The following is a 15157-nucleotide window of genomic DNA, read 5'->3' on the forward strand; positions in this document are numbered from 1 at the left end:
AGACCGAGGCAGGTTTCCTAACATGATGCAGCACAGGTTGATATACTGTCAGCAATTGTGTGTGTAAGAGCTCATTATAGGACAAGGAAAAGGAAAGTCACTGCTCTTGACACTAAAACTTGGTGCTGACACGCCAATACAAATCTAATGATTATAAAAAGTTGCTTTCAGCTTTACAAAATGCATGGCAGCAGAATCCTGAGCTGAAATGTGAACAAGCTGGAACTCCTGGATTTGAGTTACAGCAAAATCACATTTCCAGATACTGAGCACATGGTTGACTCCTCACTCGATGCATTCCAACTTCTCACACAAAGATACACTGAGACCACTTATACTTGACAGACAAACATCACATGATCATTTAATACTAATCAAAGAAAACCAGGTTGTTTACTGGAAGTGATCAAGCAAGTGATGCTGAGAATAATTTTAGTCTACTATCTACAAATATAAAAAAAATAAAAGATGCTCACCCTGTATGTAAACGTCAACAGATGGGTGATGACTAGCATGTTTTGAATATTTTTTTTTTATTATGTCTCAAGTTATTTCTAACCTGTATGACTTTTTTATGATATGGAATGTGAAAGATATGTTTTAAAGTATAGTGTAAATATTTATTCACACTATTCATTATTTATTCACAATTTCATTTTCGGGTGAAATGTTACTGTAAGATTGAGCCAAATGTAGTTAAAATGTTTTGGATAAGTATTTTATTTAATTACTTTATGTATGTAAAAAAAAAAAAAAAAAATTAAGAAATGATACCATTATTCACCAAGGATCCATTCAAATAACCAAAATTGACAGTAAAGATGTCACAAAAGATTTCCATTTCAAATATTTAATTTGAACTTTCTATACAAAGGGTACAAAATTAAAATAAATAAATCATGGTTTACACAAAAATATTTAGTAACACAACAATTTCAACTTTGATGATTATAATAATAATAATATTAGAAATAATTCTTCTTGAGCACCAAATGGGCATTTTCGAATGATTTCTCAAAGATCATGTGATCATTTCAGCAATGATGCTGAAAAATTACATTGTAAAATATATTAAAATAGAAAAACTTTATTTTAAATTATAGTAATATTCCACTATTTTATTTATTTTATGAAAATGCAACCTTGGTGAGCATAAGAGACTTCGTCAAAAACATTACTCCAGACGTATGAACAGTAGTGTAATACTAAGGCAACAAGAATGTAGCAAGCTGTGTTTAACTGCATGACATGTTTTTCCCAGCACATTCAAATTACATGTCTACAGTCCGTAGACAGGTATATAAATGTATGGCTGCTGGGACTGACTGTACAGTTTAGATGCACTCCACTGTGTATGTATGTAATCAAAATGCTGAAATGAATAAGAGAAGCATGAATATTGCATGAACGTTTCTGGTTTCCATGTAATGTGATGGTACTGTAACAAAGTCAATACTCCAGCCTATTAAAATTACAGGGATATGTGTGTGCATTCTTATTCGTGAGATGAATGTTGATACCTGAATACATCTGAAGTTTGTACAAGTGTGTGCAAGGGTGCATGTGCATGCTTTATCCATTGATGACTCATAAAGAAATACAAGCGCGTACCCCTGAATCTCTGGCAATGGGCAGCATGACCAGTAAATCTATGACCATATGGAGCTGGAACTACACACAGGGGCACAGACTAATCCAACAGAGGTGACACAATCAATTTGGCAACCTCAAAATTGCAGTCCAGGAAACAAATAAGACCTTTAAAACACAAGGACTGATGAGCTCACAAGTAGCCATGGTGAGCTTTCACAGATTTCTTCTTATAAATTCTTTCTTTCTTATATATCAGCCACTATCACAAACTAGGGACAAACATAGATGAGAGTTTGCATGCATAAATGCAGTTTGTATGAATACAACAATTACTTGAATCTCTGGTCTGGCCTCATAAAGAGTAACAGCTGTACCCAAAAGGAAATCCATCACCACCCCATTGTGGACACAAAACAATTTGAAACTAAAGAAATAGTTCATCCAAAAATTTTAATTAAATTATAATTTACCCAACTTTATGACATTCCAAATAAGTAAAGGAGGACAAAAGGAGAAATGTTGAAGAATTTGACTTTTAATTTAATTTTTTTTTTTATTCATTTATAATTAATGGGGACTAAAGCTTCAGACAAACACAAATATATATAGTAAACTTGTGCATTACAATATTCTATACGAAGAGCAAAAAAGAGGAAAAAGAAATAAGCCTAACACAAAAATTAAAATAAGGCAAAATAAAACAAAATGAGAGCAAATAAAACAAAGACAAAACAATACAAAAAAATAAGGCAAAATAAAACAAAATGAGACAAAAAAAAAACAAACAAGATACAAAACTAAAATAAATAAATAAATAACGCAAGACAAAATAAGAACTAAAATAAAAAAGACAAACCAACAAATGAGGCAAAAAGAGACAGAAAAAAAACATTATTCTAAAATAAGACAAAAGGGGATATAATGATTTTATAATATTTATAACATTGTGTAAAAAAATCCAAGCAGGTCTGGATGCATAGGTATTTGGACACTGATTAGAATCTTTTGACCAATTTAATGGGACAAGTTCAGCTCAGCGACTACAAATTAAAAAGCTGGTTAAAATAAATGGAAAATAAGTGAATACATGTAAAAATGCAAGCTATGCAAAGAGAACCACTCTTGCACTTCACATGGTCTACTGAATAAATGAAGACATAGATTGAATTATTGTGAAATCTCGTTCCGAGCCGTTTAACTTAATGACTTGCTGTTTTTTGAGCTGAATAAGTCTTCATATTACTCAACGGCCCTTAATGAAACCCAACTTATTACATGGATTATTGAAATTTTCCATCCCTGTTCCACAACTTGTAAAAATATGCTTACACATCACAATGAGCTAAAAGATTACAGAACTTTTTGGACTTCACAATGAAAAGCTTAATGAAAATTATGCATGCTCAGTAGTCAAAAAGCATATGCTGTACACATTATACCACAGTTCTTCTGGCTTGAGTAACAACAGGAAATGATCAGACTTTGGCATCCAAAACCCATATTTTAATTTAAAACAATGATAAAGGACAAGAATAACCCTGTTCTCTTGCTATATATGATCCCCCTGGAAGCTTTGGATGAAGATTGAGATAACACTTACTGTGGTGGCCTTCTCCAGATCAGCCTCTGAAGAGGTGGGAGAGAGGGGGCTGATGGGACTGAGTGAGGGAGAGCTCTCCGCACTGGAGATGTATTCCGGATCAGGGACATACAGCACCTAAAGAGCAAGACACACAGGCGAAAAAAAATTCCATTTATATTTCTGGGAAATATTTCAGTGATTCCCAGCTGCATATTTAACATTTACATTGATAAATTCTACATGGTTAAAATTTTTACAATTTTCATGTAAGATCTAGTTAATATAATTAATAGAACTACATTTCTTTAAGATAAAATCTCATCACTTCTAAACTCCCAAGGGAAACATTTCATAAATGGGCTGACTGACTGACAGATCTGTAGTTTTTGGATCAATTGAATTAAATAATATATTGGGATGATAAAGAAGTAAAGACTAAGCAGAATGAAACAGTCTCTATGCAAGATTTTCCTTTGAGCAGAAAAACATCATTCGATTTTTACACGTTTTAATTCTCAAAAAAGGATAAACACTGACCTATGATAAATATTGCTGCTATAAACACAACAGTTTAATATATTTGTAATGCCTCATTAAAAAGTTTATGCAAAAGACTGGCTTGCTTTTTATAGCACCTACTTTGGCCTAAGCTTGGTTATATTTCTCTGCTTTCCTCACACATCTTAACGAACAACTGTTGTGCACTGTAGGAATAAAATAGCTCTAAATGAATTGCTCAAACACACATCCTGAAAAGCATAAACCAAGCCGTATAACGTGTTTGATGTCCAACAAAACAAAATGACAAATGAAAGCAGAGAGTGTGAACTGGAGCTATTTACTGAGCAAACGGAACTTATATTCTTCTACAAAAGCTTTTCCAGAGGACTTTTTCCTTATTATAATGGACCCAGTTCTTACCCTGAGGATCACGGTATCTCTGCTCACTAATGTTAAACTGTGGAGGCACCATCATGAATTGGCTACTTATGAATGCATTTAACAATTCAGAGGGGCCATATTTTTTGTCACCTTATCCTTTATTACACTAAACTCTGGGAAAAGCAATTGACTGGAAGGGAGTTCAGCTGGACATAAAGACCATCTGCTCTGAAGATTAAAACACCATACAGTACCTTGCCAGGGACCACAGCGCGAGAGAAGAGTTTGTTGAGTTGGACGAGCTCATTGGGAGTCGTGTCAAACTTCAACGCGATGCTGTTGAGTGTGTCCCGGGACTCCACCTAGAGTTGAGGCACACAAAAGAAAAGTTAGATAATGTTTCGCTAGCTAAAAACAAAAAGTTCTAAAATGAAGACATCAGCTTTTAAGTAACAGGGCTGACAAAGTCTTTGAATCTGTTGAAACAGCAAAACAAGGCCCTTGTGTAAACCAACCAATGCATTTTTATGAGCTGTTCACCTGTAACAGAAGGCATCATCTAAAATTACGTAACCATATACAATACTGTGAAAAGCTGCAAAGATTGCACGTTAAAATTGCAAAATTTACTGTAAAAGACAATATAAACACAAACCTCTTCAGTAAATGTTTTAAATTTGAGATGTTTAGTAATCTTTGGCTTTTGACCTCCAAAGATGTTTTAGTGGATGAAACACATTATATAAATGTCTCTACTGGATGATAAAGAAAAGAAAAGAAAAGAAAAGAAAAGAAAAGAAAAGAAAAGAAAAGAAAAGAAAAGAAATCATTTTTCATTTGTAATAAATTAAATAAAACATAATACAATTTTGTAAAAAAAAAAAAATGTAAATGACATTTTAAAATCTAAATTGGTGTGTTGAAAAAAAATAAAGCAGAATAAAATAACCAATAGTCTCTGAATATAGGAAAACAAGGCCCTGAAAACCAACCAATATATTTTCACAGATGTCCACCTGTACCATAAAATGACAATATAATGAAAATATAGTGCTTTTGTTTTTATAATTGCTACATTCATCCAGTGTTTCATAATAATATGTAATCATATGTATCATATAGAAAAAACAATACAATAAAAATGTAACTGTCAAGTCCAAACCCATGCTAAATCCCCCTTTTGTGTGATTTTGTCCAATTAAGCCTAAACTAAACAGTGTTTATATAATCAAGAACTCTCTTGGTGTTAAAGCCAATATCTTTCAAACATCACATTGTTTGATTGTGTGGAGCCAGATCAGCCTAAAAAATAATTCATTTACAAAACAAAATTCATAAATGCACAGCACAATTTACATTTACCAAATACGATTCGTAAATTCAGAACATAAGTAAAAGCATAAATATTTCCCCAAATGAATCTTACCTAAACAAATTGAATGTATATATCAAGTTCTAGAATTAATTTCCACCACACATTTATGAATGATGTTACATGTATTTATGGATCGTTGTATCTGCATTTGCCAATCGCCACACGTGCTAAAACTGCTTTGAATCTGTGTGATGTGTTTTTGAGACCTTCCTGACAGGTTAAGATTCATAAATATCTTTTTCTGGAGGATGTTCCGTTCAGCCAATCATGGTGAGCTTTTAATCCAATCAAAATGCTCCTTACTGAACAGACTCAAGAAGCTCAACGCTACACTTGTACTGTGTTTTGCTCCATGACTCGGTCCTTGATGTACAGAAATTTAATAGGTACTCTTTTTTTTTCACCACCCGGTGCTTGCTGTCTTACACAAGGTTGCACATACCCTGTTTATTCAGATCAATCTTTACAATTTGTAATGTTATTAAATAAGTGTTAAATGTCCAGATATTTCATTTAATAACAACAATTATTTAATGGGTTTTGTTGTTGTAGTTAATAGTAGTAGTATCAGGTTCGCAGTAACTTTCGATCAGGCATTAAAAACAGCTATTTTTTTAACAGCTACATTTATTTAGGTAAGATGCATTTGTGTGAAAATTTACTTGTGTATTTATCAATTGTGTTTGGAATTTACGAATCAGATTTTGTAAATTGTGCTGTGCATTTATGAATTTTGTTTTGTAAATGTATCATTTATCATATACAATATCTGATGACTGTCAACTTCACAAATTGCATTGAGGTATTTCTAAATCTAAAGCACACAGAGAGATGTATTGAGCCACCAGAAAATCTTTAAATACACCAAAAACCAACCACATTAAATAAAAACAAATCCATCTTTAAGCCGCAAAGGATGTTTGGCACATAATTTGATGAAACATTATGTAAACATTTATAGAAATTTAACCGTGAACACTGCATTCAGTGAAATGAGTCATTATTTTGAGACAAATTACAATTACATTTACATTTAGACATTTAGCACCCGCATTCATCCAATGCGACTAACAAATGAGGACAATGGAAGCACATTCAGAATGCATGACGCATACATGTGTTTACTGCAATGGTGACAAAGAGGATTTCATCTTCTTGTGGCTTGTTGCAGTTGCAAGATGTGACATGCATACATTTTGATAAATCCCCGGGTGGCAGGATCTCAGTTCACCAGATCACTCTGTCACCTGATCCAAATCATTGATTCTCATTGGGTATCGCTTACAGTCCAACAGCCGGCCATGAATAATTGAGGGTCATCTCACTGTCTGCATTCAATTTATCCTTCAGAGGGACCCTTCACTGACTTTACTGACTCAGCCTCACACATGTCTGCATATTATTATATAAATATAATTATACTTACGGTATACATTTAAATAATAAAATATAAATAAATACATTATCATGTAAGTTAGGAATAATTAGATTTTTTATGCCTTTGAACCTACAACTAAAAAAAATTTAAGCCAGTTTTTTCTATCTTCTGCTGTAATGTGTAGGAAATATCCTATACTAAATACATTTTTTATTTTATGAATTTTTTGGTGAAAATAAGACTTTGCGACCGACTGACCGACTGACCGACAGACAGACAGACAAACAGACGGCAGACAGACAGATGGATCCCACTTCCAATATTGGTTATGGAATAGTACATGGATCTCATCACAACCTTGGCAATGAAGTACAGTTGTTGTGTAGCTGTAAGAGCATTGATTGATTAAGCCCATCAATCTCTGTGATCACAGGGCCACAAATCACTTTGATTGGTTAGTGCGGATATTAGGGTGTGGAATTACAGAGGGGAAAGTGTATGGTTTCACAACACTGACAATAAGAAAGAGAAATGTGGGAGCTTGGTTACAAAGCACCAACAACACTAACTACAAAAAACCTTTGGGAAATTCTTTTTAATGCCTTCGTGGCAAACACACTCAACTCCTCTTAAAACTTTAATAGTATTTAATAGTATTTAATAGTATTTAAATAACACTAAAATAACATTGTCCTGATATTATCTAATTCTAATATTAGATTAATGCTATAATAAAGAGAAAAAATATATATTAAATTTATGCATTTAGCAGAACAAATATATATAAACTACATGTACAAATGAAAGTACAAAATGAAAAAATAACAAATAAAAAACAAAATGTATTAAAAAAATAAAATAACAAATATGCTGTATATATACACACAGACTTTCTAAACAAAGCTCTATTCCACACAGTTAAAGATTTAGCTAAAAGGTAGCCAGCTGACAGAAGCACAGCTCAGCCACCACCTCGTCCCCGTCTCCCTCTCCCAGCATCTCCACTGTTACCATGGAGAAAATCACTACCTGATTTGAGGTCATCTCAAGAGCATATAAAGCTCTCTCTCTCTTTCTTTCCCTCTTTCTCAAATCGATTAAGTCATTTTATTACACATTTACATATTTTCCTTTCAAAATACCTTGCTTCACTCCTGCAGAAAGACAGCAGGTACACTACCACTTATAACAGCAATTAAAGTCATTCTGGCAGCAGATAATAAAAGCCATGCTGCGTGAATGAATCACACCTGATGTGCATGCTCACATTTCCATTCCTAACATAATTACATACATGCGGCTGTGTGTACACACATTCATCCTTAGTCAAGCACACATTCACACGCTGGTGCATTATGTAAACAGAGCCACCTGGATCAGGCTAACAACATTTACTACTCACCACATACTCCATGGTGCCTTTGGGCCTCTGGAAGGATATCCTCCGCACATCTTTCCTCTCCAGCGCACACTTTTTCTGCCCGGTGTCTGAAAGTATACAAGGGAGAGCACGGGTTAAGCTAGTCATGGTCCTCCTCTCTCTTCTCATCTTCTCTGCACTCCGCTCAGTCAGTTCCCCCCCACCCTTGTGTTTGTTCGTCCGTTAGCACCAGCAGCGGAGCGAGAGAGAGAGGGCGCTTGATAGTCGCCTGCCTGCCCTGCACACAGGGGAGTGGCTCTCGCTGACGCAGCCATGGAGGTCACTGTGTGCATGGATACACCACTCCAGCGAGCTCTACTGGGACTTCAAACTCGGCCTGTTGGTCTAAGTATCCTAGTGACAACAAAATGCTATTAAGCAGTGGATATGTTTTGTGTTAATGGGTGATAAATGTAATTTTTATCAGCATACTTAGTGGGGATCTATGCAGTGTGCCAGCTGATGCTATATTTGAACGTCAGTGAGTTTAATAGTACAGCAGATTTGATTCTGATATTTGGACATAGCAAACAAAATAAGCTACATTTGGGTGATTTATGTTTGGATGATTCAAATCTGCACTTAACAATAAAAAAAAATAATGTGGGGATATTTTTTAAACTTCTTAAAATCACAACATTGTAGTTCCTCATTATTTCTCAATATAATGTATTAAAATGTAAAATAATTAAATATGCAAATGTAATCAAATAAAATATGGACATCCCTAGTCCAAATATAACTTTCAACTAAAAATCAATAAATTATTATTTAAAAAAAAACATGAATTATTACATTTCATATTGTTTTAATATATTAAACTCTAACAAATGACAATTTTGTATTGTAAATAAATTTCAATCCAGCTGTAATTTGATAATATCTTTTAAGAGAGTTCATTTTCTAAAACTCCACAGGGCTGAAAGTGGCCAGTGTTGAAGAAATACTACACAAAAGAAGGCTCATTAATGGACCCTTTTCACATTTCCAGGTTTCTCAGCAGCAGAGGTCGTTAAAGTTTGGTTAACTTGAAGAGCAGTGAATGGGAGAGAACCACAAATATATTTTTTGTATTCCCATTTGCTCAAATAGAAAAAGGGAAAAAAATTTAGAGAGACTGATAACGGCAATCAGAAGAGAAAACAATGTCAAGTTTACCATCCCACCGATGCTGCATTAGAAACACCAACTGTTTTTTTAATAATTTGATGCAAAGATGATATAATACAAAGAATAGTGTTATAAATGTATGCATAAAAAACTTTTTTTGAATTACGATGCTGGTGACCATTAAACGCGTCATCACAGTCTTCAAAAGAACAGCTTTTTTACATTATAAATGTACTCACTGTCACTTTTAATTAATTTATTGCATCCTTACAGAAAAAAAAAACTTTTTTAAATGACCCAATAATACCAAAACTGTAATTACAGCCGACACAAACAGCCCACAACCACTGGCCTAAAGGACAACTGACAGCAAATCAGTCCAGACATCCACCGTACTATCTCAGGACAACATATCACTGCTCTCAGCCTCTCATCATCTTGGCACCTCCGGCCATGAAAGGATATTTTTAGAAGCAGGAACCCACCGGTGGCGGAAATGGCTCCCTGACTGATACCCATGAGCAGATGCCTTCACAGACGCTCAAAGATGGGGTGAGTGGTCTTTGGGTGAGAATGTTTAGTTTAAGTTCCATTTTTTTAAGTGTATAAACTCAATCTCATTAAAAGTCTTTCCAAGGGATGATATACTTTCTGACTGGTCAGCCTCAACTGGTTCTTCATTATTTAAAGATTAAAGGAAGCCGGAGTGCCAATTAAAGTCATTTTCCCTGTGTAAGTGTATGCCTGATGTAAAGACAGCTTACCAGGAGTGTTTGAAATGAAGTGTCTGCACACTTCGACACAAATAAGACTCCAGGGAATCCTCTGTCAAAGTACCTGAGGCTGGGAGGTGCTGAGGATACAGCTTTTGCATTAAGCACGACACATGCAGGCCAATTTATTCTGTGGTGTCCCTTTTGTCCCATAAATGTCCCATCATAATTAAACTGCAAGAGTCAGCAGTTTAAGCCGAGCTTTAAAGGGACAAGATATTTAAAAATGGGATTTTACTTGTTCTTTTGAAATAAATGAGTTCAATGCACCATTTGGACACTAAACTTCCTTTCAAGACCTCCTAGATGAATACTAAAAGCTGTGGCAAAGTTATTTTTCATTCTTTGCTTAGAACGAAAAGGGGTAAAAAGTATTTTGAAATACCAATGCAGCTTTGTTTGTGAACACCCATTCATTTTGATTGATATGTAAATATGTGCTGGGCACTTTCCACTCAATAACTAAACAAAACCAACAAAAATGACAAAGGTGAGAAAGCAGCACTTAAGAAAGCATTTGATAATAGCAATGCATGCATGAGCTCTGCAATTCACAATCTATTCAGGTCTGACACAACGTGCCGAGGAGCAGCGAACTGAGTGAGTGAAGCTGATAGCACATTGAATGAGATAACTAATGCTGTAATCTAACATTAGATTAAACTTGCGCAAATGTGTAAAGTCATAAAACAACAAATTATAAAAAATGTAATTGATTTAAATTTAAATAATTCAATTCAAGCCTATAATAATGAATTATAATAATTATTAAAATTATAAAATAAGCCTACAGCCTAATGGTGTGCTAATATAATGTCTATAGTCTAGCATGGCAAACATCTATATTAAGATATCAACTGGCTCGTCCATATGTTTGCATATAGGCTATCATGCACTCCAGACTGCTTCCATCTAGTCAAACATGTCCATCATCATCGCATTTATTGATAGGCTAGAAAATAAACATGAATGTTGTTGAGCAATCACACAAATTTTGTTGTCAAAATGTAGGCCTAGTGTAGATCATAATCAGACATTCAAATAATATATGCAGCCCATTGAAACGTGTTATCTATAAATATAGTATTTTTTGCTTATGTGACCTGCTATATTTAAGCTACATTATTGACATACATTATAAGAGACATTTTATTATTTCACCTAGGTGATTCCCCAAGAGCAGTGGATATTACTCTGAAGCTTACCAAAATGATAGCAAAGGAATTGCAACCTCTATAGTTGAGGATGAGGGTTTTAGGGATTTTGTTCATACCCTCGATCCATGCTACAAGATTACAAGTAGGAAAAGTTTAACGGTGGGGAACATATCAGCATTGTATGAAGAGTGCCGCTCAAAAGTGAAACAATCTCTGGATGGTACAAACAGTGCTGTAATTACAACAGACATGTGGACATCAAGAACCACAGAGGCTTACTTAACTGTCTCATGCCATATTATTGATGAAAACTGGCAAATGCAAGCATATGTCTTGGAGACCTGTAGTTTTTCAGGACAACACACCACTGACAACATTTGTTCTGAATTGAAAACTGACATTAATAAAAAAATATTGCCTAAAGAATTGATCATTCATTCACCTAAGAAATAATGACATACTGCTCTCCCCTACACATAAGTATTTTTTTAAGGTAAAAAGTATCGTAAGGTAAAAAGAAATGAACCAAAGAAGAATTCCATCTCAAAGAATTCCATCTCAAAGAAGGCGGAGCCTCAGACCACACCTAGCTATTCCATTAATTGCTATGGACCAATGGTAATTTCAAGGTGTTTACCAGCTAAAGTGAACTTCTACAGAATTTCACACTGCAATTTGATAAATTCTATATAAAAAAAAATGTACTTGAATGAATTTAACTATTAGGCCTACTCATAGGAAAGTAATTGGTCTCACTATAATAAGATAATTAATGGCTTTTATTTTACCAATATAAATCACTTCAGGCTGACAAATGTTTATCTAGAGGGAGGATATGGTCATCTTAATAAAAATTCTTACTCTTTAAGGCAGAGTAAAATAAAAATTCTGAAAACAGATTTATGTCTGCATATGCACTCAGGATTGCAGCATTTGTTCTCTTGCAGTGTGATTTGCCAGAGACGAAAGCAGAGAGAGAGAGAGGGCTTGAAAAGTGTTTAGGTCAGCTGTGAGAAACACCAGCTCAGCAGTCTACCGTCTCCTCCCATCACCTGTCACATTACAGAGAGCCAGAGCAGGACTCCCAAGTCATTACATGGATTTATAATCTGCTGTCAATCAGAGTGCCTGTCACTCCCTTCACTCCCCGGCCATGGGGTTGCACGAGTTACCCAAATCAGCTCGTTCTTGAGTGGCTATACAACTTTGAATTGCTTTAGTAGTACAGATTAATTATTTCTAAAAAGTAATAGAGATAAATCATGAAAAAGCTTAATATTAGTCAAATCATCCTTGCAGCCTCACTTTGCTTCCACAATAAATCTGTGATATATGCCATATAATCTGTCTGAGCTTTGTTTTTGTTTTTTGCTTTTTTATATATATTATTTTATATTTTTTAATAATAATAAAAATGTAAATAATAATAACACATTAAAACAATATAATTAATACTTATTATGGGGAACATTATTTTAATTTACAACATCTTAATTATTTTGCATTGTTTAAATTTCTGTAATTTGTTACCTATAGTGTATATAATGCAAGTTTAAAACACCCTCTGCTGGCTGATGTCAGTAATAATATATATATATATATATATATATATATATATATATATATATATTTTTTTTTTTTTTTTTTTTTTTTTTGACCCATTATTTTTGTTTAATGTTGACTTACAGGCACTGGTCAAGCTTTCACAATATCATCCAGAAAGAAAACAAATGCAATATTTTATGTGACATTTACTGCAGATTGAGTATGGTGAAGTAACACTTGACATTTCCATCCAGTCTAGTTTTGTTTTTCTACAAGAGTTCTGGATCTATTTATCACTTGAGAAGATTAGTTTTTGAGTGCGTGTATGTGTGCGTGTTTGTGAGGGAGCCACATACGAGGCAATTCTGAGTGGTGTGGTTCAATCTCCAATACACGCACACAGCTATAAAAGGCTTTAAAAGCCAAGAATGCCACACTGTGCTTTTTTTTCTTTAACCCCTGATGGTTCTGAAAAACACAGATAGCTTCCAGGACATCAAATATACTTCATGTTTACTGAACAACCAGATCCATTAGATGCAGGACCAACATTTAAGAACATGTACACATTTGTAAAGTTTCTGTGACCCATATATAAGTTACACTGATAAAACGTTTATAAAAAGCAGTTATATACACTTAGATTTGATACTGCTTTGGATGGCGAACAAATCACCATGATTAACAGCCTAATTAGTTTGACTTAGGGCATCTTGTTAACTAGACCGGCAGAGATCTGATCAAAGGGCTTTGATTAAAACCTTTCTCAACAGAGAGTTAACTGGGAGAGACACCAGACAGCAGAACTGCATCATCAGTCCCACGAGACTGAACAGAAACCTCGGGCTGGTGTCGACCCTGCACTGCAGCTAACAATGAGAAACATTAGCCGTAACGGAAGCAATGCTGGGATCTCACAAAATACCTCCAGTATCTGTCCTTTGGGAAAAATCTTGCTGAAGTAATTACTGCATGCTCACAAGATTAACCAAGCTTATGGTGGGGCTGTCTGGGTATAAAACAACACAAAATGAACATTTACATGCTCACCTGAGGGTAAGAGTGCATTTATTCACTTAAAATGCTTCTAAAATGGGCTTTTTGAGGAGGTTTGTTGCATCATGGCTCTTTGTAGTGGTGCTCAAGAGATCAGAAGCTGTTTGAAAAGAGCAAGACTAATGGAAATTCACTACTGTAAATGTTCGTGGTATTTCGGTGCATTATTTATGGTGAGCAACCTTGCAAAAACATTGTTCTGCTAACAACTTTCAAACTGTTTAGTCTAGAGTGTCTTCTAAGCTTAACATGACCCAGGAAACCAAAAGCATGGTGGTTTTAATTTGGAGCCCAACTAGATTGTCCACCATTTTGGAAATTAGACAGAAATAATGCCAAACAACTACCCAAATTTACACTTCTCCTCAAAAGTTTTGGGGTCAGTAAGACTGCAGAAATAACACTTATTCAGCAAAAATACATTAATTTGATCAAAAGGGTCAGTAAAGGTATTTATAATGTTACAAACAGCTATGATTTCACATAAATTCTATTATTTTGACCTTTTTATTTATCGAAGAATCTTAAAAAAAAAAGATTGTATTATGGTTTCCACAAAATAAATGTTTTTCAGCAAATCAGCATATTAGAATGATTTCTGAAGATGTGACACTGAAGACTGGAATAACGATGCTGAAAATTCAGCTTTGCATCACAGGAATAAATTACAATTTAAATTATATTAATATAGAAAACATTTTTTATTGTAATATTTCACAATATTACTGTTTTTGCTGTATTTTGAACAAACAGTTAAAAAAATGAAGACCTAGTATAAGAAACAACAATATTAAAGAATCTGACTGACCCCAAACTTTTGAATGGTAGGTTATATATTTGGTTATATCATTAAGATGCTTCAGTCAGGGTAAAAGTGTGTTCATTATGGTTTCAGCAAGAATTCTCTGTCTGAGACTACAGCAATTCCTGCAACTTAAGATTAATTACTGTGTGTGTGTGTGTGGAGGTCCACAGAGTGATGAGATCCTCTTTTCTCCTCCGATTACACAGTATCAAAGGTATCAGTTTTCCTCTTGCCAGAGAGCCAGTTCCTGTACCAACACTAGATTAAGCATAACTAATAAGTCTCACTGGACTATTCCTTTCTGTGGTAAAGCAAGTTACAGTTGTATAGATGGGGATCTTCCTCTAATATGCTTTCTAATGCAGCATTGCAAGTTCAGTAAGTATTTCTACAGCCTAAAATCATTAAGTATTTATAAGTACCGTAGATGAAAACAATAAACAAATAGATTGTGTGATTAATACTGAAATAATAAAAATAC

The 15157-nt window shown here is 34.3% G+C and overlaps 1 protein-coding gene across 2 annotated transcripts in view; it reads right to left on the reverse strand.

Moving 5' to 3' along the window:
* The window catches only part of LOC113062192 (oxidation resistance protein 1-like), a 41620-nt gene that overhangs the window by 14260 nt on the left and 12203 nt on the right, over nucleotides 1-15157 (reverse strand). For both annotated transcript variants that reach the window (XM_026231843.1, XM_026231842.1), the window contains exons 4-6: nucleotides 8213-8298; nucleotides 4312-4419; nucleotides 3194-3310 (exon numbers count right to left, since the gene is read on the reverse strand). In XM_026231843.1, the coding sequence (XP_026087628.1) occupies nucleotides 3194-3310; nucleotides 4312-4419; nucleotides 8213-8298 (311 nt within the window). The remainder of the gene's footprint in view (nucleotides 1-3193; nucleotides 3311-4311; nucleotides 4420-8212; nucleotides 8299-15157) is intronic.

Source organism: Carassius auratus, chromosome 44 (assembly GCF_003368295.1).
Source record: "Carassius auratus strain Wakin chromosome 44, ASM336829v1, whole genome shotgun sequence".
Lineage (NCBI taxonomy): Eukaryota > Metazoa > Chordata > Actinopteri > Cypriniformes > Cyprinidae > Carassius > Carassius auratus.